We start from the raw sequence: 25,809 nt of genomic DNA, 5'->3' as shown, positions 1-25,809 counted from the left end.
ACTGAGAGACCTTCTTTCAGATGGTAAGGTGGAGAGCTATAGAAGACACCTATAGACAGAGAGACGACAGACAGACACACAGACACACACAAATTTTTAAATGAAAAATTTCAATCGTGTTCACCAAGCTACATTGACCTCGTAGTAAACATAGTAACTGAACATATGACTAACCCTGTATTGAGAATGCCTTTAAATCATTTTTCTTCTCAAATAATGAACAATGACATTTTTTTTTCCTGGAAGCATTCTGAAAGTAGCCCTAAAATAGATGTACTCTTTCCTCTGTTTACAGCTCACTCTCTACTCAGGAAGGTTTGAGGAGTTCCAGAGTACACTGTCAAAAAGCAACGAAGTGTTTGCCACTTTCAAGCAGGAAATGGATAAAGTGAGTACTGCGAATCCATGAAGATTGACATTTTTTGTTTTGACAGGCAATTCTTTGCATTCATTTTTCTCTGGCTAAGGTATTTTAATGCATTTCACAATGCAGTGAAATTTTTATAAGCAGAAAAAAGACTTCCAGTGGGTGTGGTTTTTTGTCTTTAAAATTTTTTTTCCAGTAAATCAACCTAATCAACAGTCTCAAAATGCTAGGATTCATTTTTTTCTGGAATGAACAATATTTTTTTCATCTTGATAGCTAGTTTTAAAAAGGACAGAATTACATTAAGTTTAAAAGTCTCACCTTCTAATGATTAAAAACAAATGTTTAAGTACCTAAAAATACAACAGTAGTGTTGATATTTTCCTTCCCATAATTGTAATATAACTGATGGATAAGAATATGAATAAGAAGATGGAAGAGTAAGTTCAAATGCTGAATTTGTAACTATTCTATTAGTGCTGTTTGGCTATTTAGTTACTGTTCTTAAATTTTATTTTTCTTATTTATAAACTGAGATGTTATTTTTTGCATAACTCACAAAACTGTGAAGTACAACTAAATTAATCTATTAAAAGTTTTTGCAAACCTTTTACAAACATAAGGTACAAATACTACCAACAGACATAATATTAACATTATATTTAGAACAGTATCTTCACAACAGAAAGCCAGCACCAGCATCCTGTCTCTGAGGGCAGAAGATGAAAGCACGTGCTGTACAAGTCTGATGATTTGAGTTTAGATCCCTGGAACCATGTTCAAAGCTGGGTGAGGTGATGATACATCTGTGATCCTACAACTCCTGCAGCAACATTGGAAGCAGAAACAGAAAAATAGTCTGGAAGCTCATGGGCCAGCTGGCCTAGCACAGGGAGGCATAGCAGCGGAACGAGAGACCCTGACCCAAAACAAGGTGGATGAAGATAACTGACTGATTCCTAATAGTTGTCCTCTGACTTATACAAATATAACCATGCACACATGCTCACATGCACACACACACACACACACACACATACACACAAATTGTGTTTCTGAACAGGCAATGGCATTAATTATAAGTGAAAGAAGTATCCTTCAAAATCTATTTTAGTGAAAAAATGTAACCTTTACACTAATATTTGTTGTTAGTTTTCTTGGTTCTGAATAGAATTATCCATTAGTTATTTTTTTTAATTCTAGAGTGATAATATTAAAATTTTATTTCAAGATTGCATATTCTGAGAACAAGATATTAAATCAAGTGTTCTTAATCTGAAATTAATTTATGGACCCAATAATTCCCAGATAATAAACAATAACAAAAACCCCTGGTATGCATGTTTGTGTAATTTTCAATATGATCCTATATCTTTTATCAAATTATTAAATTAACCTCTTAAATTGACAAATCCTAATCTGGCTGACATATGATCCAAACAAAAAATCCATTCAAGACTCATCTAGCTTCTCTTAGAGCAAGAGCTGATAGTCTGGGCTCAGCCTCTGGCCTCAGTGGGTGCCTAAGATAACTTTGCTCAACAAACAAGCATATAACTATACATGGATGCACACACTTTTAATCCTAGCACTTGCTCAAGAGGCAGAGGCAGGCAGACCTCCATGTGTTCCAGGCTAGCCTGGTCTACAGCACAAGTTTAGGACAGCCAGGAAAACAAAATGAAATCTGGTCTCAAAAATAACTGAAATAAAAATAAAAAAGAAGCAAGCACTCAGGTGTGGTTCACGAAAGGGAATGACATCTGACCATTACCCTTCAATTTATACAAGCAGAGAAGAGATACTATAATAAATAATATTCAGTAATCTTACACTCAAAAAAAAGATTTGATCACTTCCATATCATCCACATTTACACACAGTGACTAAAAATGACTTCATTTGTTGCAGAAAATGAGGGATCTCTTTTGCTAACTCACTTAGATATTAATACATGTCCTTGAGCCTCAGTTTCCCCATTTATTAAATAGGGAGGAAAATGGAGCTTTTCTCATAGGACTGTTTCAAAGATGAAATAAATGTGTAACAATCATTCTGTGAACTCACCTAAATTTACCCTATAAGCATAAATAAAGAGAAGATGAAAAGCATCTTTTTGTGTACACACAAATTATTATCTACAATTTAATACCTAAAAGCAACTCCAGCTTTCTCACTGTGATAGCTTCTATTCAATAAAGTAACTGATTCAAATTGCAAGCGTATTCATGGGTCTCACGAAGGAAATTTTTTACTTTAAATGAAAGAGAAGTCAACAACAACAATGTGTTCCTAAGTAGTTTCTTTCCTCCTGAATTGGCTCCTGTGCAGATAAGTTTATTCATTACTGATCTAGAGGACTCAGAAATAAATCACTCCTCTTCCACAATCTTCATTGTTGACATTGAACATTTGTTTGCTTCGCCAGCTGGTAGCAAAAAGACTGCCCTTGGTGTCACATGTGGAACTAATTGCTTCCTAGAGACATTAACTCCTCAGGATTAACACTAAAACACTCTAATTTCTGTAGACAACTAAAAAAATGAAGAAGCTGGAGAAGGATACAGCCACATGGAAAGCCCGATTTGAGAACTGTAACAAAGCTCTGTTGGACATGATTGAAGAGGTAAGCTTTTATCCATTTCCCCCATCCTATCACAATAGTCACTATAACCTACTAGTGCAAGTGATTATGTTTGAACACAGGCTGAATTTCAAGAGAGATGTGACACATTTTAATATAGTGAAAATAGGATCAAGGGTCATTTAGAAATCTAAGGAAGAGTCAAAGACCTTTGTAAACCTTAGTCACAGGATTATTGAGTAGAAAGCTGTAGCACCAGGCCTGCTGGAAGATAAAGGTTCTGATGGAGGTTTTACTTGACCTTGAATTTCTACGGTTTAGCACTCAGCAAGTACAATGAATGGATTGGTTTGACCGTACTGAGAGAAGACACCAACCCAGATATCCCATATATAAATTATTTTATAGACAGATATGAAGAAAGCCTTTTAAAAACTGCTCCAGTAGGTATTAGATTGCTGCTATTATGCTGGAACCTGCAGGCTTTTTCAGCTCTAAAGGCAAAGATATATAAGCTCTGAACTGAGTGACAGGGCTTACATGTGAAGACCCCTTCGTGTTAACAAGTAAAAAAGGTACCTGGGGTGGGAGTAAGTAGTAAGATGATTAGGATCAGGTCCATGCTCACAGCCACGCCACTATTACCAGAGAAAAGAAGAACTGAACAGTTGAAGCAGCCAACATCATGAAAAAGCATGTGGCGAGTTTCTGTGGTTATAATTAACACTTTAACTATTCATTCCTAGTTGCAACCAATTCCTAAGACATGTGTTCATGATTCATCAACACGAGTCAAATGGCTGCTGCGATTAGCATACAGCAGTGTGTCTAGGAAAAAGACATATTCTCTAAAACACATACAGGAGTCCTGAGGGTGAAGCCCCAGTCCGTCTCACTCATTTCATTCAAATGCTTGCTTATACCCTCCAGTTCTTAGAAGCAGAAGATTCATTTAGGTTAAGATTTGACAGAGTCTTCACTGAAGCAGAAAGAAGGCTTGCCATGTTCCTTTTCCAAAGAACAGGCAATGGTGATTAAAATTCTATTAGTCTAACAATCAGGGCAAAAAACAAAACAGAAAAACCAAGTGGATTTCCATAAATATTTGTTCAAACCTAGTAGACAAATTCTGGGACGAATAGTTTTATCTCTGGAGAGTATTCTAGGGAATTTACTGCTCATGCCATTTGTGTGTGTCTGACTGTTTATGTCACAGAAAGCCCTGAGAGCTAAGGAATATGAGTGTTTCGTGATGAAAATCCAGAGGCTGGAGAACCTGTGTCGTGCTTTACAAGAAGAAAGAAAGGAACTCTACAAAAAAATTAGAGAAGCAAAAATGTCTGAAAAGGAAGAGCAGGGTCAGCACACCTCTGAGGAAGAGCCAGAGTCAAATGTCTCTGAAGATAAAGAAATAGATGCAGAGGAAGCCAACAGTGTTCAAAACTCCATAAAAACCCTGAGCACAGCTTTTACCATCCTTCATCATCCAGAGTCTACACTGGACCAAACAGAGGAAAGACAACCAGCAGTGATTGGTCCTCAGGATGGAAGTGACATCACCCCCCAGCAGCCCCAACTAGCCCTTCCGAACCCTCCTGCTGCTTTGGGGAGTCCTGAACCTCCTGTGGGTCCTCAGGATGGAGCCAATATGGTCTGTGAGGCTGCACCTGTCTCTACAGCCAGCTGTACCCCTGCAGGGGCAGAGCTCCAAAGCCAGGGGTTGTCTTCTGGGAATCTCCTGGACCAGAAGCTCCAGAAGCCAGAGGCAAAAGCTTCTGATCAGGCCCCAGCCCTGGGCTCCCTAGATGTAGTGGAGACAACAGTCGCTGCTCCACCATCTCCAGAGAGTGAGAGAGTCCCTGCTGCGGTGCCTGGCTCACAGCCAGGCAAGCAACCCCCACCAGCAGCCACAGAGATCCCTCCAGGCCCTTCCACCGGGTTCCCCATAGAGGCCAGTCTGGATGGAGTGGACTAAGCCTCATGCACCCTTCAGGCTGTTCACCCTGCTGCATCTTCCTCACAGCAGAATGTCTGTGGAAGGAACTCCAAGGATTAGGAAGAAAGTTAGAGTCAAGACATTTTTAATGCTGAGTCTTTGCTGCTATTCACAATTTATAAGTAACGTGAAAATATTCTGTAATTGTTTAATGTTTCCATTGGCAGTCAAACATAGCCATAGAAAATGCACATTTCATTTCCCGTTAAGCTGGTACCTTAATCCAGTTTATTAACAGTAAGATTTGTTATTAAAGGTCTCTCATTACAATATATAAATATTCTGAGTGTTACATTTATTTCCACAAATAATAAGAGCTATAATGAATACTCAGGTTCTATTTAAATAGCATAATATACACTGTGCTTATGTGTGTATATAATATACATGTGCATGTGTGGATAAATAATACATTCATGTGTATATACACTCAAGTATTTTCTTACATGTATATAAAGTCATCATACATTACAAGTATATTTCACTCCTTACAAATTTTTCCCTATTGCAATGTAACATGAAGGGGTCTGCTTGTTGGGGTTTATGTCCTGCCCGGCCCCCCAGCTGTTTAGTCCCAGAGAAAAATCACACACAGATCACTGTAAGTTATAATGCTGATTGGCCCTTTAGGTTAGGCTTCTTACTGGCTAACTCTCACATCTTGATTAACCCATTTTTCTGATCTATGTTAGCCATGGGGCAGTTCACATCCTGCTGCTTCGGTGATCTGGGCAGGAGTGGGAGGAATCAACTTCCTCCTCCCAGAATTCTCCTGCTCTCCTTGCATTATTTCCACTTCCTGTCTGGTTTTCCCGCCTATACCTCCTGCCTGGCCAATCAGCGTTTATTTAAAACATGATTGACAGAATACAGACAATTCTCCCGTACCATTATAAGACATTTATATGCTGATCAAAAGTTCTCTTGCTTACACTCTGGACTATAGTAGACTAATGCTTTATGAATCAGAAATAGGTTTGTAACATGGAGGGCCAGCTTGTTGGTGTTTCTGTCCCGCCCAGTACCCCTCAACCGGCAAGTCCCAAAGAAAATCACACAGAGAATTCCATAAGATTATAAACTGATTGGCCCATTAGCTCAGGCTACTTATTAGCTCTTATAACTTATGTTAGCCCATTATTTTTATCTATGTTAGCCACACAACTTAGTACCTTTCTCAGCAGGGCAACTGACATCCTGCCTCTTCGGTGGTCTGTGTAGGAATGGAGGAATGGGCTTCCTCCTTCCTAGCCTTCTCCTGTTCTCCTCACCTCACTTCTACTTCCTGTCTGGTTGACCCACCTATACTTCCTGCCTGGCCAATCAACGTTTATTTAAAACATGATTGACAGAATACAGACAATTCTCCCACACCATAGGTTCATAACGCAAATACTTAGGCCATCGTTACTTTGGCTGGAAAAAGTAACCTAATCTAAGATAAAGAAATTTAACCAACTGATCAAATGACAGAAATAGCAAGCACGTTAGAATTCCTGTAGAGATGGCATATATACTCAAAGAGGACAGCAAGAGGCCCTGGACAGCAAAGGAGAAAAATCACAAGGGGGTAATACCCTTCACATGTTTCTTCTCATCTTCTGAGCCAGCTTCCTCCCAGGTTCCTAGCATCACTTCCCTGTGATAAAGCAGCCTACTCCTGGCTACCTGTGAGCAAATGACTAGAAATGGGAAAAGAATCTAGGACTTGAGGGGTTGAATGTCCTCAGACTACAGATTCTGGCCCTCATCCTTACCTCTTTGGCTACTTATATCTCAAGAAAATACCCACTTCTTGCTGTCTCTAATTTTGTCTTTATCCAAAGCATCTGTTCTTTCTGAATTCCCTCTTCTGTATCAATGTCTGGCCCACATCTCAATTAATGCTAAGTAAAACGTTATTTTTCCAAAACAGAAATCTACACACGTTTTCAATAGAAGTTATGAGGCTTACAAAGACAACACATTTTCTGCTCTAAGAATTTTTGTACAGGCAGAAGTATAAAAATTTAAAAAAGGGAAGGAGCCTACTCATAATTCAAACACAACAGGATTCCATAGATATCAAAGCTAGAGCACTAGGGATTGTCCACATGAGTTTTATACTCTCATTGTTGACAAGAACCTCTAATAACACTGACAGCATAAATTACTCAGCCTAGGCTAAAATAAACTAGGCTAACAAAGCAAAAGAGCTGGAAAGGAGGGAGACAGAAGGAGCTCCAAGAGAGGAATGTCTAATATAACATTACTTTAAGAAGTTGAACTTTCTGGGCAGTGTGGTGCACATGTTTAATCCCAATGTTCAGGAGGCAGAAGCAGGTGGATCTCTGTAAATTCGAGGCCACTCTGGTCAACGGAGAGAGTTCCAGGATAGCCAGGGCTACACAGAGAAGCCCTGTCTCAAAAACAAAACAAACCAAACAAAAAGTTGAACTCAGAAGAATGGATATAGGGAGATTCCTCACTACTCGTCCAGGAAGTCATTCTTCAGAGGAGCATGTGGCTGTTTGCCAAGGCACACAAGGAGCTGGTAGGCAATGGCCGTATGGTAAAAAAAAAATTATAAAACTGTATAAAATTTGTTTGAAATAGACAGTAATGGAAATAACAAAAATACCATTTGGGAAAAAAAATCAGAGGAAAAAAGGATGCCATTATTTGAGAATCCATGTGTCTTTGGAGGCTTTGTATATTATAATCATAATGATATACAGCCAAGTTCAACACTACTGAAAATTAAACATTCAATTAACTCAAAGTCAAATATTCACCATAATAATCTCTTCTGTTTACAGGAGTTGAGCTTCAAAGAATAAAGTAAGATCATCACAAATAGGTCTTGGTCCTAAAGCTTAGGAAGACAAACAAACAGGAGGTGCTGATGTCCAATAAATTAAGTATTCTAACACCCAAAGTTTATTATTTTCATCCAAAAGGGTTTCACAGCAGCACATCCCAAATGTATGTAACTTTGGCACAGTTTCAGAGGCTATAGCTTCTCTGAAATCTGTAAGGTTTTAATATAGGCTTTGGGAGAATTATTTTAACAGTAAAGAATGTTTTATTGAGTTCTTTGTGTTCAAATTTGGCCTTACAACAACTCATACATTCTGAAAGCAGAAAATTTATCTCTTTATCAAGTTCATGCAACTGTTTTTAGAGATGCCAAGTCTTTCTAGAAACACTAGAATTATTGTTTTCTAAATGTAATAAGATAATGTTTGTACCACTTTAAAAAGGCTTCTTTCCCCAAGTTTTCTGGTGGTTTTAATTTTTTTTCTGTTTTATTCTTTCATGATTCAACAATACCAAGTAAAAAATCTGGCATTATTTTATTGTTGGTTGAGTTCGGGTTTTTTAAATAAAATGCATATGTACTTTTGGGGGCATAAAGGGAAGGGGGTGAAGGGATAAAGAGAGAGAGAGAGAGAGAGAGAGAGAGAGAGAGAGAGAGAGAGAGATCATAGCAATAAGTCAAAACACAGAGCTCTGTGAAAGAAGCTATAAATAGGATGCCCACGGAAAATGAACACCATGCCTATAGGAACATCATGCTTTGCATTTAAACATGTAGCAGCACACACACAAATCCCCATTCCACACACTTCAGGTTTACTTACTGGACAATGGATAGCTGAGATAGTTAAACTTGACATAGCTGATCGGAGTGTGGTAGTGCATGCCTTTAATCCAAGCACCTGGGAGGCAGAGATAGGAGGATCTCTGTGATTTCAAGACCAGCCTGGTCTATATAGTGAGTTCTAGGACAGCTAAGTCCATATGGAGAAACCTTGTCTCAAAATATCAAACAAAAATAAAAGTTGACACAGTACAAAAAATAAAAATTAAAAGGTCAATTCTAGAAACATACATACAAATGTAATTAAGAAAAGAATAAAGTCTGGGACTGGAGAGATGGTTCAGAGGTTAAGAACACTGGCTGCTCTTCAGAGGTTCTGAGTTCGATTCCCAGCAACCACATGATGGCTCACAACCATCTGGTGCCCTCTTCTGGCCTGAAGACATACATACAAACAGAACACTGTATACATAATAAATACAAAAAGAATGAAAAAATCAAACTCCTCTTTATGAAGTGATAAGAATGATAATTCCAAAAGTTATAGCATTGACTACTTAGTCAATGTTCTTACAAGTCACAGTTCTTAAACAACAACAACAAAAGCCTATATACCCTCCAAAATTTGTGGAACAAGCAGTAGTTTTGTGCTCTACTGAAGTGATTGTTAAGAATGGCCAGTCTAGCAACCATTGTGATCACAGGAGTGTGCTAGTATATCAACCAGAATATGAAAGAGTCCAGAGACTCAGAGCCTTTATGTACTAAAAGAACATTGAGAATCCAAGTATGTTCAGTTCACTTAGCATTTTAATCAAGGAGTTACCCTAGCATAGCATTGCCCAAGTCTAATAGAGGACACTACTCCAAGGGTCATTATTGAATTCCTAGTGTTCAGTTGCTGCCAGCTACTTGGGTTACTTTGGAGAAAAGTCTAATATTTCTGGGCACCCAGCCACCTATCCATAAAATGAGAACCTTGGGGTTACGGTTTAAGGAAGTACCTTTGTATCAAGCTTACTTACAAAGAGGAGGATTTATAATGGCCAATCTTGACTGTCAACTTGATAGGATCGAGAAGCATTGGATGGGTTAGTGAAGCATTGCCACTGCCTGAGACTTTCAGGGAGAACTAACTAAAGCAGGAGGACTAGATATAAACACGTGTAGTGCTGTCTCACAGGTGAGGAGCCTGGATGGACTACCAAGGGAAAAGAAAAAGAAAAGAAAGAGCAAGGCAGTGAAGGCATTCTCTTTCTGTCTGCTTCCTGGTCACTGTGACCCGAGTTCTTCCATCATCCTGGTCCTGCTGGGATGGATGAACACCTCTACAACCACAGAGAAGTAAGTTCTCATTCCCCCAAGGTCACACCGCAGGTGTCTGTACACAGCAACAGTTAGCTAATACACTTGCACTGGATGATCTTTGCGAATTTGGGTATTTCTGATTACATCTTCAAGACCATGAAAGTAGGTCAAGTTCCCTTCTCTCTAAGGAGTGTTTCCTTTTAAGAGATGAATGCATGACCTTGACACTTCTATTACAGGACAGAAAGGGAAAAGGAGACAAGAAATCTCCAACCTTTTAATTTTAAAAATTACACAACAGAAGGATTAAGGATTTTCTAACATATATCGAGGTTCTACATGTGAGTTTTTGCACCAGCCCGTGATGGGAGTAGTAATAAGTAGTAATAAGGCATGCGTACTCCCACCCCATGGCTTATGAGTGCAATACAAAGTGGAGGACTTGGAAAGACTAGTCAGCCCTCCTCATACTACAGTGTTCAGCCATGAAAAATACAAAAATGAACATTCTAAACATTTTTATTACAAATGGGATACCCAAATCTCCAAATGGAGAACACTCTCCTGAGAATGAATGTTTTCTAATAGTATATGGCTATTTGTGTGTATATGTAAGGCTATGTATGAGTGTGTATGTATATTATGTTCTGGGGTATATGTGTACTCTTGTGCAAGTATATGCACGTAGTTATTTATGAATGTTTATGGCCAGATATGGCCCTATATATGCATTATAAATTAACATGAACTTATGTAAGTAAGTTTTTTATAAGTAATATTTTTGTATACCCCCATCTCTCTCTCTCTCTCTCTCTCTCTCTCTGTGTGTGTGTGTGTGTGTGCGTGCATGCGTGCGTGCCTGTCTGTCTGTCTCTGTGTATATGTGTGTATGTTAGCGAGTGGGGACTGAAAACCCACTCTGAAGATGTGATTTTGGTGATACAGTTAACAAGTGTTTCAGAGGATCATATCTTGCCACACTTTGCTCAATAAATCCTCTTCGGTTTACAGTTTCACAAAGCTTACTGATTGGTTTGGTTTGGTTTGCTTGCTTCTGTTGTTTTGCTTTGTTGGCTGCCTATCTGCCCTCTGAACAAACTGGCAGGTGGGTGAGGCTGCTAGTACACTGGCAGCTGTTCAGTAGATAACTGCATATGTCACCAGTCCAAGGCGACAGCTACCACTGACTGGCAGCTCTCTTCCCAGGGAGCCAAAGAGTGTGTCTTGAGAAATTCTCTATGCCATTCCTCATGGAGACCTCCAGCTGGAGTAAGGAGCAGCGTCCTGCTGGAAAGCAGGCTGTCTTCACTCCTGTCTTCCTTGGGGAGAGAGAGGCTCCTCCTCGGTCACTGTTTCTTACCATGGTGACAAGGTGAAGGGCTGAATGACATCTTCTCAATCTCTGCTTCACTGCCTACAGCTATAACTGAACCCCTGAATATTAAGAATGTTTCCCTAAACCAAAAGCCAAAGAGAAATGTTTTAATCCATCTATGCTTTAATCATGAGTCAGAAGGTAGTAAGCCAGAGTTTATTGCAAATAGTACCAGCCAATCTGTCATGGCCATGACTCATTCTTTCTGTGGGGAGTTTTTTCCCTGTGATACAATCCATCTCCTAAAAATATCCAGTATTGACTGGCTGTGCTGTCACAGCTGGACCATCTGGCTGCTCCTCTGACATTATTATTAGGGAACTGATACAAGAATCTTCTAATTCAATCAGGGAGTAGTTTGAAGCAATGTCTATTGCCTGCCTTTCAGGGAATTAATAATCTTCAGAAGTTAATGTGAGAGATCTAAACAAACAATAAGCAAAATTAAATGGTAATAACAAAGACACACATGCACACACACACTCATGAGAAGGTACCAGTGTCCCAAATACAAAGAGTCATATGGCAGAGCAAAGTAAACAAGTCAGAATTATGTAGACAGTGATCCAGGTACAGGTAGCTGATGCATTGTCTGGAGACAATGAAAACAATAATAAAAACAGACTACCAGCCAGCCTGCTTCTTATTCTTCATTATATCAACCCCAAATAACTGCAGTGGTAAAACTGTCCTCCTTCCCAGAGGCATCATGTTTGCTTTGCCCTCATCACCATTTCTAAGCTTCCTGCCATGTTGGATAAGGTGTAGGAGAAACACAAATGAGTAACATGCATCAGCTACTATCACCTTTGCTCATCCGGCCAACCTAACTTTAAATGTTTATAGCATCTAATATCAACAAGGATGACAGCACATGGGCACACTCATACATTGTTGTTAAGGGCTGGGTCTTCTCTCTATTGCTTGTCCATTCCATATTCCTAAGCTGTTCATAATGTGTAAAACTGAAAATAACTTTGCATACAGTACATATATGGAATTTTCATTCCATCCTCAGAGGAATTCTTAACCTAGGATTTATTCAGTTTGAGTAGGACTGTCAATCACAAAGTCCCTCCCTCTCACCCATTCCCGGGAACAAGCAATGACTCACTCTGCCTCAGGGCCCTGGCTCCTGCAGCAGAAACACCTGACAGGGTGTTTCACTCAAAAATAGTGGTGACTGAATTCCTACAGGAAAGGTTCTGAAAAGCTCAGCTCGGGCTGGAGAGACGCCTTAGTTGTTAAGAGCACTTGCTGATCTTGCAGAAGGCCAGGGTTTGTTCCTAGCACCCATATGATGACTTACAACTGGCCATAACTCCAGTTACAAGGAATCTGGTACCTCATTTAGGCCTGCCACCCTGGCTGGCCCTTACATACACGCAGGCAAAACACTCTTAACTATATAATAAAAATAAACAAATCTTTTTTAAAGCTCAACACATTTGAAAAAGAAGCAGAAGGCTATTTGGTCTTTCCTGATAATGCATTGCTTTAAGATAACACATTGTTTTCATATAATCTTAAGTGATCCGGGGTTTGCAGGCACTTCAGTTAAGTATGCCTAAAGAGGCCAAGATTTCCATCTGTGCTACTTGTTGCTTCTTTCTGCAAAAAAATCTACCTGGCACTGGGTTAACCTGCAAGCAACATAAAATTGAAGAGAGGGGTAAGTGGAGCCGTAAGACCAGAGGAAGAGAAACGCAAAAGGGTCAGAGACAGGCCCCTTCTCCCACCATTAGTAGTTCCACAAGAACACCAAGCTACACAACCATAACATGTATGCAGAGGACCTATCACAGACCCACGAAGGCTGATTGTTGATTCAGCCTCTGTGAGCCCATGTGAGCCCTGCTTAGTTGATTCTAATGGTCGTGTTCTTGTGGAACTCCTAACCTCATCTGACTCCCACAATCAATCCTTCCATCTTCTGTTGGGTTCCCTGCCTCTTCTTAACCTTTAAAACTTGTCTTGCATAAGATAGGAATTTTTGATAAAAGTCTGATAACATAGGTGAAAACAGGCCTCTGTTTATTTATAATTTTAAGTGAAATTTTTTATTTTGCTATTAGATGGAATGTTTGATGTATAATTTACATAAATATTTTCTCTAAGATTAAGGATATAACTTCCTGTTCCTACTTTTTTTCTAGTATTTTTCATGATTAGATATGATTTTTTAAATCAAATATCTTTCTGCTTCCCTTCAATTACAACTGTTTTTATTTTTCTTCTGTGATATAGTCTAGTGACTGATTTCCAATTATTCATCTAATTTTACACTTTGGAATGACGTCAACATGGTTATAAAGTAATACCTCTTTTATGCAACTAGTTTGCTAATCTCTTGCTTAGCAACCTTGTATCTATGCTCATGGGAGATTACCTATAATTTTCTTTTCTTAGAATGCCTTTGTCATTACATGTTAGAAAGCATGCCTTTTTTTTGCATTTTAGAGGGAAAGTTTGTGTATGCTATGTGTTCCCTTATTTCTAAATATTTGGAGGAATTCTTTAGTCAAGCTATCTGGGCCTGGAGTATTGTAGAAAGGATTCAAACAAGGGATTTAGATTTCTAAAGGAAGCTTTACACTTTTTTTGTGTGTGAACCTTGTTATTTGTTGTATTTCTAAGGAAATTAATCCATTACATTTCAAAGTTCATGTTTATTAGCACAAATGGTTTGTTCTATGCTTTTAATTTTTAAAATTCTGTGTACCTACATTTGCCTCGTTTCATGCAGTAATGTTTGCCTCCTCCTCGTCTTTTATCACTATCAGATGATCAACAGCCATAGTACATTGTTCCCCCAAACAACCATTAACTGTTAGCTTTCTGTATTTCATTTCCTCTGTTGCACATTTGCTTTCTATCTCATCAATTTGTGTTTTATCTTGATGCGTAGCTTGTTTGGTTTTGTTTCTCAGTGCTAGGGAGTGAACCCAACATCTTCTACAAGATAGATGCAGGCTAGATGATAAGACACTATGACTAAGTTAGCTTACAGAAGAAAATAAATTATTGGGCGTATACAGTTTCAGAGGGCAAATCCATGACTACGGCAGCAGGCAGGCAGGCAGACATGGAGCTGTAGCAGTAGCTAAGAGCTTACAATTTAACCCACAAGCACAAGCCAGAGAAAGCCACAAGGGAATGGTGCGGGATTTTTAATCTCTGCCCCTAGCGATATACCTCTCCAGCAAGGACACATGTTCTAACCGTTCCCAGACAGTTTAGACAGGAGGACTAAGCTTTCAGACCTATGTGCCTATGGAGCCAGTCTCATTCTAACCACCACACTAGGGAAGTCTTTTCCCGCTGCACTAAATCCTCACTTCTGGTTTTTCCCCCTTTCTTCTTTCCTAGAACAGGTATTGAAGACTCCTAAAGAATGGTTTAAAGTATAACCCACCACTTCTAATCAATGTTATCACATCACTTCATTTAAATTCATAATCACATGATTTAAACCATGATTGATAAGTTTGCATTGAAATGATCATTTTATTATGTAATATCCTTTATTAATATTAGTAATGCTTGTTGCCTTAATGTCTACTTCATCTGATATAAATGTAAATAATGAGTTTCTTATAGTTAATACTTGCATGTGTTAATGCTTTCCATTCTTCTGCTTTTAATTTTCTGAATTCTTTTAATTTACAATGTAGAGTTCTATAAAACACAGAATTGAGTTTTATCCTTTTTTTGGTTTACCTTTATACAGTTCAACAATCTTTGTTTATCTGACTTTTTATCCATTTATACATAATATAACTAATATATATATTATATATGTGTGTGTAAATTACTAGCTTACTTATATTATAGCTGTCCCATCTATTTTGTGTTTCAACTTTCTTTATGTTCTTTTAAAACACCTTCCTATACTATTTTTATTGTCTTGCTCCTTCTCTGTTAACTATTTTTAGCAATAGATTTCCATTATGCTTTTGGGGTTACCATAGGGATTTCAACATTCATCTTTGACTTACTAATTGGCACACACCTTTAATCCCATCACTCAGGGCAGAGGCAGGTGGATCTCTGTGAGTCTGAGGCCAGCCTGGTCTACAGAGCGAGTCTGAGGATGGCCAGGGCTACACAGAAAAACCCTGTCTTAATGTTTAATGAACAGTGTCACCTTTGCAACTTTCTGTTCCAAATAAGGCCTCAGAGCATTTAAACTCCACTTAATACCTTTCTTCTATCTTCTGATTCATCATCCAATTAATTTAGGGCCCCTCATTCTTTAACTATTATCTAAGTCATTGTTATATAATCCTTTGAGCTCTTAATTTCATTTATCATAGTTTCCGGTTGTAGATATTCCACTTGACTTATGTTCTAGGTTTCTTGTCTAACTATCTGATTGAATGCACTAAGCACAATTATTTAAAAGCCATGACTAATTATTCTGATTGCTTGAGAAATTTTATGTTGGTTTTCAACAATTTTGCCTATAAGTATACCAGAAAAAAATTATTTGATTTCAGAGCTTTTTCCATTAAAAAAAAAAATCTTGGGGAGTGTGAACCAACAGACAACTAAGGTGAGCAGCTTACCCTGCCCAGTCATCTCAGAGCTGTCTGTCTCCTGTCCTGAACTCATTTTGGGATCCCAATTAAAAGCCTGGAATGTTGCTGTCTGGACCCTAAACCACTGGCTGTGTCTAGACTCCATTATTTTGTCCTTGGTGCTGCATGAAATTGTAGGAATCTTTGACGAGCTCCTTGACCTCTCAGTTCAGCAAAGGAGAGGGCTAGTCTGAAAATCAGTTCATTTCATTTTCTTCATCAACCACTTCCATCCATGCAAGAAGTAACCACAGAATCCCAAGTCAATATGTCTCCTTCTTTCTCTCCTTTCCTTCCTTCCTTCCTAAGACAGTGTTCCTGTGCTACTGTTTAGACTACTAAACTGGACTGGACCTTGCTGTGGAGACCAGGCTGCCCTCAGATTTATAGCTATCTTCCCAGTTGTGCCTTCCCAAGTGCTAAGATTACATGTGAGCACACCAAACCTGTCGCTTGAAGAGCCATTTCATCCTCCTAAAATTCTGATACTTCATCATGTTTTCTTTGAACTCAAATTAAATGGCTCCTCATTACACTGGCATGAATTCCTATTCTCTAAGAACCAACCAGGGTGCATGTATTTCACTGATTTAGCTAAGATTTTGATCTTTATTAGGACCTATTACAATGGAAATAACGTCATTACTGAAATCAAGCAATGAGTCTGAAGGCCCGGGTGGTTTAGAAGGAATGTGTACCATGATAAGTTAATACTGCCTATGATAAGGAGAAAAGTTGCAACAATATATATGCCAAGAATTTGTCCAACTCAATTGCAATAATTGACAAGTAGAGCATCTCAGCAATTCCTTTGTATTCACTTAAGTTTAAAGAAACATTTGTCAATAAGGCAGATAATTATTCCATAAACTAAGTGACTAGCAAAACCCAGATACCACTTATACTTTTCCATTACTTTATTTATGAGTTTGATAGAAGTTTGAATCAGAAAAAAAGAAAGCATACTGTTGATTGTTTTTGTCCCTTGGGGTACTGTAACAAAAATACCAGTGATTGTGTGTGGATTATAAACAAACAAAAAATATTGCTCACAGTTCTGAGGGCCAGAAAATCCACAGCTGATGTTCTGGAAGATTCATTGTCTGGTCAGGGTTACTTCTTCACCAACAGCCTTCTTCTTATTGTGATATCACACAGAAGAAAGGACAAGGGAGCTCAGAGGGGTCTCTTCAATAAGGATACTAGCCCCATGTATTAGGGCTCTGTCTTCATGATCTAACTCCTTCCCAAACACTCCATCCTCCTATACCATTATCTTGGAATAATATATTCCAATAATATAATATTCCAATAATAATAATAATAATATAAAAATTAGCAGTGAATCAAGCATTTAGTACATAACATCAATTGAGATGTGGCTGTCAGGAAAAACAGGATCTTAAGTGATAACATGCCAAGCAGAGACACTGACAGACAAGGCTTAATACCTTATACCAGAAAGAAAAATAAACACTAGAAATTAAAGTGACCAACAAGACAGAATTCTGAACCGATTCAAGACAGTCTAAAAGATTTTTTTCTAGCTTGATTCCAAGATGAGTCATAAGTAAACTGGCATTTTGATAAGATTTTTAAACTGAGGAGCCTGCCTGCTAGATCAGCTTCCCAGCCACTCCCCACCTGTCTGCAGGAAACCAGACATCTGATTTGTAACCTGCTTATTTTAGTCCCTTCAGGTCCCTTCCTGTTTTGACATCTCCAACCTCACTGTAGGACTCCAAGGCCCATCCTCTAAACCATCCTGCAAGCAGGGGCAGATAACAGTGCTTGCTGGCATCAGTGTGATGCCGCTTGCCTTATAAGGCTTCTCTGAGTTGCTTGCTTGCATTCCTGCCTGCCCAAACATAGTCTCTGCAAGGCGGCCACCTTCAGCACACAGAGAGAGCAGCAGTGCCACCTACTGAACCACTAGCGGCAGAACTGGGTTTGCAGCCAGCTCCAGAAAGATTGTCACTTAATCTGGCAGGACAACTGTACCTAGCAACAGGACTGAAACACAACTTTGTACAGCAATTAAGTAGGTCTTCTCTTCTGCCTGGGTCGTGAATTGTTTGATGCTGCCACACTGAAGAGGCCTGCAGGAAGGGTATTCCCCTCTGAACAAATGAAACCCAGTCATAGAATCTTGGGCAATATAGAGAAAAATATGCCCATATTCCAAAATATTGATTATAAATGCTTGTTTACACTTAAAGGGGGTATGATATAGATATGAATAATTTGCACTGGTATGGATGTTGTTTTATTGATACATATTTAAGGTCAATTTTGTTATATGTATATGTATTTCTGATCTTGATTAAGGTACTGTGTTTGTGCAGCTCATTTAAAAATGTATAATTAAAAAATATAAGTTAATAGATACTCATCTATGATAGTCAAGCTTGTAGTCATATTAGTTAGATTTTCTAAATGTATAGAGATATATTTTAGTTAGATAGTTATTTTTCAAATCTTTCAGAGACCTTCAGAATATGACATTTAAAATATTTTAATAACTTAGGACTTTTCATGACAATGAGACACATCTGTACCTGGAAGCACAAGCTACTTCAAGAGGATGATAGGCATCGAAGAGGCTCCTTATGGAGTTGGTTAGCCATATGGGCAAGAAATTGCTCTTGCCTGGACTTCTTCATAAGCAGAACATGCAGGACCCACAGAGAAATGACTGCTAAACTTTCCTAAAGGTGAGATGGTCCTTCAGGGTTCCTGCTTCATGAAAGACTCTGCTAGACATTCTTCAGGATACAGAAGAAAGTGAATGGCAAACTGCCAATACAAACAGAACTGTCTTTAAAATTTCTTATTTCATGGAAAAGTCTGCTGGATACTATGGGCATGTAGGCTGAAGATGAATGCCCCAATGGTACAGAAAAACTTTGGGTGACTGTCCAGGTAGAGAGATGTCTCTGTCAATTCTAGAGTTTTGAAAGTTGCTTATAATGCACTTGCTGTTTACTTAGGTAATATTACATCCTTCTGGAGTCTTTGATGGAGTTGAAAAATTTATAGTTAAAAAGTTTTCCTTAGTTATGAAAAAATAAAGTAGATATAAATATTGTAATTATAATTCTTGCTTGATACCTGTTTTGTTATATGTAATCTTATTATGTTAAAGTTAAAACCTTCCTTTTTGTTTAAAAAGAAAAGGGGAGGAGATGTGGGATTCCCCTCTGTATGCTGTGAATATCATTGGTTAATAAAGGAACTGCTTTGGGCCTATAGCAGAGCTATAGGGGAATAGAGTTAGGTGGGGAAAACTAAATGGAATTCTGGGAGAAAGGAGGCAGAATGACAGAAGCCATGACCCCGCTGGAGACCGACACTGATAACAACATCCATGTGGCCACACACAGATTAATAAAAATGAGTTAAATTAATATATAAGAGTTAGCTGTTGTAATATGAGCAGCTGGCTACCTCCTGCAGCCCAGCTCCCAGTAGCCTGGCTAGCTAGCTTATATCCCGAAATAACAACACACAAATTGTATTCATTTAAACACTGCATGGCCCATTATTTCTAGCCTCTTATTGGCTAACTCTCACATGTTGCTGTAACCCATATCTAATAATCTGTGTAACACCACGTGATTGTGGCTTACCGGGAGAGATTCAGCATGTCTGACCTGGCGGCTGACTCCATGGTGGCTCTCTCTCTCTCTCTGCCTCCTTTCTCACAGCATTCTTTTCTGTCTACTCCCCCTATCTAAGCTGCTGTCTTATCAAAAGGCCAGGCAGTTTTTTCATTTGACCAATGAAAGCAACACTTCGAAAGAAGACCCTCCTACACCAGTTAGTCAATAAGAAACTAGAGCTAATGGGTCCAAGTAGTGATTTAATGAATATAGTTTCTGAGTAATTATTTTGGGTCTAAGCTAGCTGGGAACCAACAAGTGGCCCTCCTCCAATACAATATTTCATCTCTCAGCAGCAAGACTTTGAATCAACATATATTTTTTAAGGATTCATTTTTATAAATGGACAACAAATGAGAACTTTTTTGTTGCCCAAATTCCAATAACAGTTTCAAAGTTGAGTTTTACCTGTGCTGAGGTCCAGATCACTACATTTGAAAGAGCAGAGTTAAAATATTTCCACAGAACTTTTTAGGGTGTCCTTAAATGACTATCAGAAGTCTGTTAAACACCTTTAGCCTACATGTGAGGAAAAGAGAATTATGAAAAGAGGTAACTTATATATGTATGGGTGCAAATACCCTGGATTGGAACAAAAAAAAGAAAAAATGAAATATCAGTCTTCTTACCTGAATGTCCTTGTTATGTATCCTTGTCTATGTAGACTTAAGGAAGCAGCTTCTCACACTTGCAGCCATACCATACCCTCTCTGTCATAATGAACTATGACATCAAACCATAAACCAAAATAAAATCCTTCTCCCTTAAACTGGGTATTTTGTCTTATTGATGAGAACTAATGCAGTATACCAGGGGTCAGTTCAGACTACCCTTAGTTTTTTAGCCTACGGGAAAAGCAAGCTCTCATTCATGCCAGAGACTCCACAGTTTGTAGTTACTGAGATGACTGAAGTTGAAGTCAAGGGTTCTCTCTCCAGTGTGGTGAGTATGGGAAAGACAGATTAATGCTGAGGTCTGTTACTGGAGGATGTCTCTTAATGCTTTTTGATCCTTTTACTACAGGAGGAAGGATTCTGTGGGGATTATATAATAAACTTGAGCTTTAGAGTTCTCAGTCCTGTTAGTAGCAAACCATATGAGTTACTGAGGAGTTTAAACAGTATCTTAGTTACTTTTCTATTGCTGTGATATAAAATCATGGTCAAGAAAACTTACAGAAGTAATCATTTACTTGGCTTACAGTTTCATCAGAGGGTCAGAATATGTACTGGCAGAGCAAAAGAATGGCACCTGAGAGCTCAAACCTTAAACTGCAAGGCAGAGGTCAATAGAGCACACTGGGAATGGTAAAAGTCTTTTAAAACCTCAAAGCCCACCTCCAGTGACATACCTCCTCCAACAAGGCCACACTTCCTAATCCTTCCCAAACAGTTCCATCAACTGGTAATCTAGTATTCAAACATACAAAGAATGGGGGCCACTATCATTCAAACCACTTCAAGCAGGTTGCTAACCCCTGACCCAGGGATATCAGTTTTCAAAGCAATTGTTCCTCTTCTCTGTCAAAGAGGGAGAAGCTACTGATCAATGATCCCTTACTACCCAACCTTCCTGTCATCAGAACTTTTCAAGTATTTACATTCAGCCCTTCCCCAAGTAGTGAATGCATCATGAAGTCACCTCTCAACCAGGGGTTGTGTCAGTTAATTTCAGACTCCCTAGCTTACGATTATTCCTTATCAAGTCCCCACAGTAGTTCAGTCTTAAACAAAAGGTTTCCTCTCAAATGGCAGGAAGCCATAGCCCTTTCACACAAGATGAGTACCAAAATGAACCTCTTCTCCATTGATGCCCATCACCAGAATTCCCAACAGGATTCTAACCTTAAAGAACTTTGAGCTTACCTCATTGGTAGGCTTACCATTGTCTTTTCACTAGGGCCTTTGGCTTACCTTTTGGATGAGAATTCAGATTCCTCTCCCACCAGAACAAAGCAGAGGCTGAGGCTAGGTGTCGCTTGTTGAGTTTTTTTGTTGCCTATTTCATGTTTTTAGCTGTCCAATCAAACCCTTTATAATTTAAAATATATTTGATTCTTTCTGTATTTGGAAGAATTCATTATTTGTTATACTAACTCTTGTCATTTACCATATCTCAACATTAATAGTTCCTAATCTGCATTTGACTCAGGAAGTCTTGGTCAAGTTTTATACTAATATAAACTAGTTATGCCTGAGAAACTTTTAAATGAAAATTTTATATTCTATGATGTCATTTTATAATCAAAATGAAACAAACAAAGCATGTCACTGTTGGAATCTTAAACAGCAGTTGTGATGTGGTCCCTATTGGAAAAGGTGGGTTACACTGAGAAAGACAAATCTGGTTTGCTTTGGCAGCCTCAGAATTAAGAAAAGGCTGACAGTTCTTTCTAATATGGTTATCCTGCATTAATTCCAAAATGTTTGAGTTAGTCAGTGCAAGGGAGTCATATTTTGTCTTGTATTTCTTCTCTCATGTACTAGGTAACAAATAAGTAAGCAGAAACAGGCAAACTAACAAAGTACTATGAGACCAGAAGAGAGGACGAAGGAAGAGTCAAGACAAACAGAATGTGATACACCAGAAGGACACAAGTGATAGGATATTCATGCTAGAGAAACAACATTTTAACAAGCTTAGTTAAATGAATTGATTGGCTTTTGTTTACAGCATATGAAACAGAGTGTGTCTCATTTAAAAACAGAAAAGTGCTAGACAGTACAGAACAGCAGCCTTTATAAAGGAGCTTGAGTGTGAACAAGAAAACAGCAATGGAAGCATTTCCCAGAGGCATTGCAGGTCCAGGTTCAGACAACTACAGTAAGGTACATGATATGATGAAGTGAGTCACATGCATTTCTTGGTTTCTCAATCTATAAAACAGTTTTATTTACTCTCTCATGTAACCCATTAAATGAACAATAACTTTGTATATTAAAAATGGACATAACGTATAAATATCATATGTGACAGAAAGACATAAGGTAAACATATACTACTGTAAAAAATGAAGGAGTAGACTTACATGATTCAGTTGCCCTTCAATATGAAAAAAAGAAAACTCTTAGGTATCAGAAAAAGAACTAAAGCACAATAAAGTAGGCTTGTACATAGAACAGACTTGTTGACACTGGGTTACCTTCCACATATGGATTGCAGCACAGAAGACATTTCTTGCTAGATGAAATTGGGAAATTTGGCTGTTGGCATACAAAAGAGTTCCAAAGAGTCTGGAATGGAGTAACAAAGGTTTATTTATATGGGGATAAACTCACAGAAAGAGTAGTGATCCACAGTCCTCTGGTGCACTGAGAATAGGAGCCAAAAGCAGCAGCCAAGAGGCCCATGCATGCTTTTCATTTGCATTTATTTATAGCACATGAGGCCACACCCAAAGTGGGCTGGTTCTGGGGAAGCACATTCTGCTCCTTCAGCCAACAGCATTCAAGGTGCTGTGGGAGTTCCTTCCACTCCTTCAGCCAATAGCCTTTAAGATAACAGCCCATTTGGGTATGGTCTCATACTATAAATGTAGCTGTAAAGCGTGTGCTCTCTTCCTTCTGGCTCTTGCTTCTGGCTGCTATGCTCTGTTCCTGTTTCCCGTTCATACAGAGGACTGTTATCTAGGACAGTGATCTATACGTCTCCTCTAAATAAATAGCCCTTTATTATTCATAATTCTGAACTAGTGTGGGATTATTTTGTGACTTCCTCCATCATCTGTGCCCCACTCTTAAAGGAGCTGCAGCATGCCACCAACAAACAGCAAGAAGCTGTGTTAAATTCTGTATTTTTGTGTCTAGAATTCCTTTCCAAGCCCTCTCAGGTTTTAAGTGGATTTTAGTCAACCACGTTGGGCACCAATTTGTAGAAGGAGGCTGCTTATTTATCCTATCCACCCAGAATCAAAATAACCCCACAGAAACTATACTAATTAAATCACTGCTTAGCCCATTAGCTCTAGCTTCTTATTGACTATTATATCAATTTAATATCTTTCTATTAACCTGTATATCACCATGGGGCTGTGGCTCACTGGATAAAGTTCCGGTATCTGTCTCCAGTGGAGCTATATGGCATCTCTCTGACTCTGCCCATCTTTCTCCCAACATACAGCCTAGCTTTTCCCACCTAGTTCTGTTCTTCCCTGCCATAGGCTCAAACAGTTCCTTATTCATTAACCAATGAAAGCAACACATAGACAGAAGGACTTCCCACACCAGGCTGGCATCTTAAATCCTATTAACTGAAAGAGTTTCCACAGTACCTCCTCCTTTTGTCTAAATAAGAGAGTTCTAAGTCTAAAACAAAACTATATACAATAAGAACAAATATCAAGTGTTGTCCTGGGAAAGAGGAGGCAAAAACATACACAAAAATTAGAATTACTAGCATGAACAACATCAAACATGAAACATATACTAAATGTTTCAATAGCTATACTATCCTAGGGAGGTTAAGTCTTATACTAAAAATGGCTTGACTAAGTCATGAAAGTAAAGTAACTATGACTATCTAGTCTTCAACCCCATCAAAGACCTGGGAAGGGAAATAATATTGCTTGAGTAAACAAGAAGTTCAATCAAACAACTTCCAAATGGTGTAAGAAATGACAGAGACAACTGACTACCTGGGCAATCACCCAAAGTCTCATTTGCAACATTTGGGAAACTAACTTTGTCTAAGGTCTACAGTATTTGACAGACCATTTTCAGAGGCAGGAAAATTTGGAAGACAGTCTTACCCTATCTTGGCAAGGTTTGATAGTCTTTTTGCTTGTATCCTGCTTGTCAAGACTGGACACCATGCATTTTGTTAGTCATTGAGGCAGGAGCAGTTCTTTACTCAAAGGCCAGTTTTGCCAAGAAGAAAACAAGCTCCAAGTGGAGTGTCTTCAGTTTCCAACATTCTTATGGAAATAGATTGGTGCTGCCAGGAGCAATCGTTTTTCATATCAACAAAATTCTAAGTTATGATAAAATCACCCAGCTCAGTCAGCTTGCAGGCTGGGACTGGGTGGGAAGTGCAACCTGGCAGGAGGGAGTGCCTGTGTTTCAATAGCCTGCCTGCCGGTGGTGAAAAGGTAGGCCCTGCATCAGCTCAGCAAGAATCCTGGCCACCAAGGAGCACTGATCCTCTTGCATAAGATTCATCATTGGGGTGAGTTTGCTCTGACCCACGGCAGAAGCCCGACAACGAGGAGCTCAGACATCCCCGGTCCCCCTTGACTCCCTGGCCACTCTGCAGGGCCTAAGTCCTCTCGCCTCCTAGCCCATCCCACCTTTGATCCACGAACCCCTTCCTTTATTCTTCCCTTCCTCATCGGGGCCATAAAATCACCCAGCTCAGGTGGCTTGCAGGCTGGGACTGGGCTGGAAGTGCAACCCTGCAGGAGGGAGTGCCTGTGTTTCAATAGCCTGCCTGCCGGTGGTGGAAAGGTAGGCCCTGCATCAGCTCAGCAAGAATCCTGGCCACCAAGGGGCACTGATCCTCTAGCAGAAGATTCATCAGAGGGGGGAACATGACCCAGTACCAGAAGATTCATTAGAGAACATTTGAAGGAAGAGATGGGCAGATGCCAAGGCAAGAATTCCTCCAACAATCTGAAAAACAACATGAAAACACCAGATCCCAGCGATCTTACTACAGAAGGACTTGAACATCCTGTTCCGGAAGAAGTGGAAAACAGTGTCATTATGAAAGCAATAGAGTCCCTTAAACAGGGTATGAATAACTCACTTAAAGAAGTGGAAGAAAAGTATAGCAAAAAGATTGAAGAAATGAGTAAAGAAATGGAAGAGAAATATAACAAAAGGTTTGAAGAAATGAGTAAATCCATAAATGACACCCTGGGAAACAAAGAAAAAACAATCAAACAGGTAATGGAAACAGTTCAAGAACTGAAAGCTGAAATGGAGGTAATGAAGAAAACACAAACCGAGAAACGGCTGGATATGGAAAATCAAGGTAAACAAACAGAGACTTAAGAAACAAGCATACCAATAGAATACAAGAGATAGAAGAACGAATCCCAGATTATGAAGACACCAGAGAGAAAATAAACGCTCTGACCAAAGAAAACAGCAAATACAACAAATACTCTTCACAAAACATTCAGGAAATCTGGGACACAATAAAAAAACCAAATCTAAGAATAATAGGGGTAGAAGAAGGAGAAGAATTGCAGATCAAAGGCTCAGAAAATATATTTAACAAAATTATAGAAGAAAACTTGCCCAATCTAAAGAACGATATTCCTATGAAGGTTTAAGAAGCATACAGAACGCCGAATAGACTGGATCAAAAAAAAAGTCCCCTCGCCATATAATAATCAAAACACAAAACATTCAG

At 38.9% G+C, this 25,809-nt stretch overlaps 1 protein-coding gene across 4 annotated transcripts in view; it reads left to right on the top strand.

Moving 5' to 3' along the window:
• The window catches only part of Txlnb (taxilin beta), a 40,534-nt gene extending 35,309 nt beyond the window's left edge, over positions 1-5,225 (top strand). For all 4 annotated transcript variants that reach the window (XM_048425389.3, XM_048425391.3, XM_048425390.3 and 1 more), the window contains exons 8-10: positions 296-388; positions 2,898-2,993; positions 4,168-5,225. In XM_048425389.3, coding sequence (XP_048281346.3) covers positions 296-388; positions 2,898-2,993; positions 4,168-4,926 — 948 coding nt within the window. In that variant the 3' untranslated portion in view covers positions 4,927-5,225. The remainder of the gene's footprint in view (positions 1-295; positions 389-2,897; positions 2,994-4,167) is intronic.
• The last annotated feature ends 20,584 nt before the right edge of the window (positions 5,226-25,809 follow it).

This window comes from Myodes glareolus, chromosome 1 (genome assembly GCF_982192425.1).
Source record: "Myodes glareolus chromosome 1, mMyoGla1.1, whole genome shotgun sequence".
Lineage (NCBI taxonomy): Eukaryota > Metazoa > Chordata > Mammalia > Rodentia > Cricetidae > Myodes > Myodes glareolus.
The sequence above is the reverse complement of the archived record's forward strand: the minus strand, read 5'-3'. Positions and strand labels throughout refer to the sequence as shown.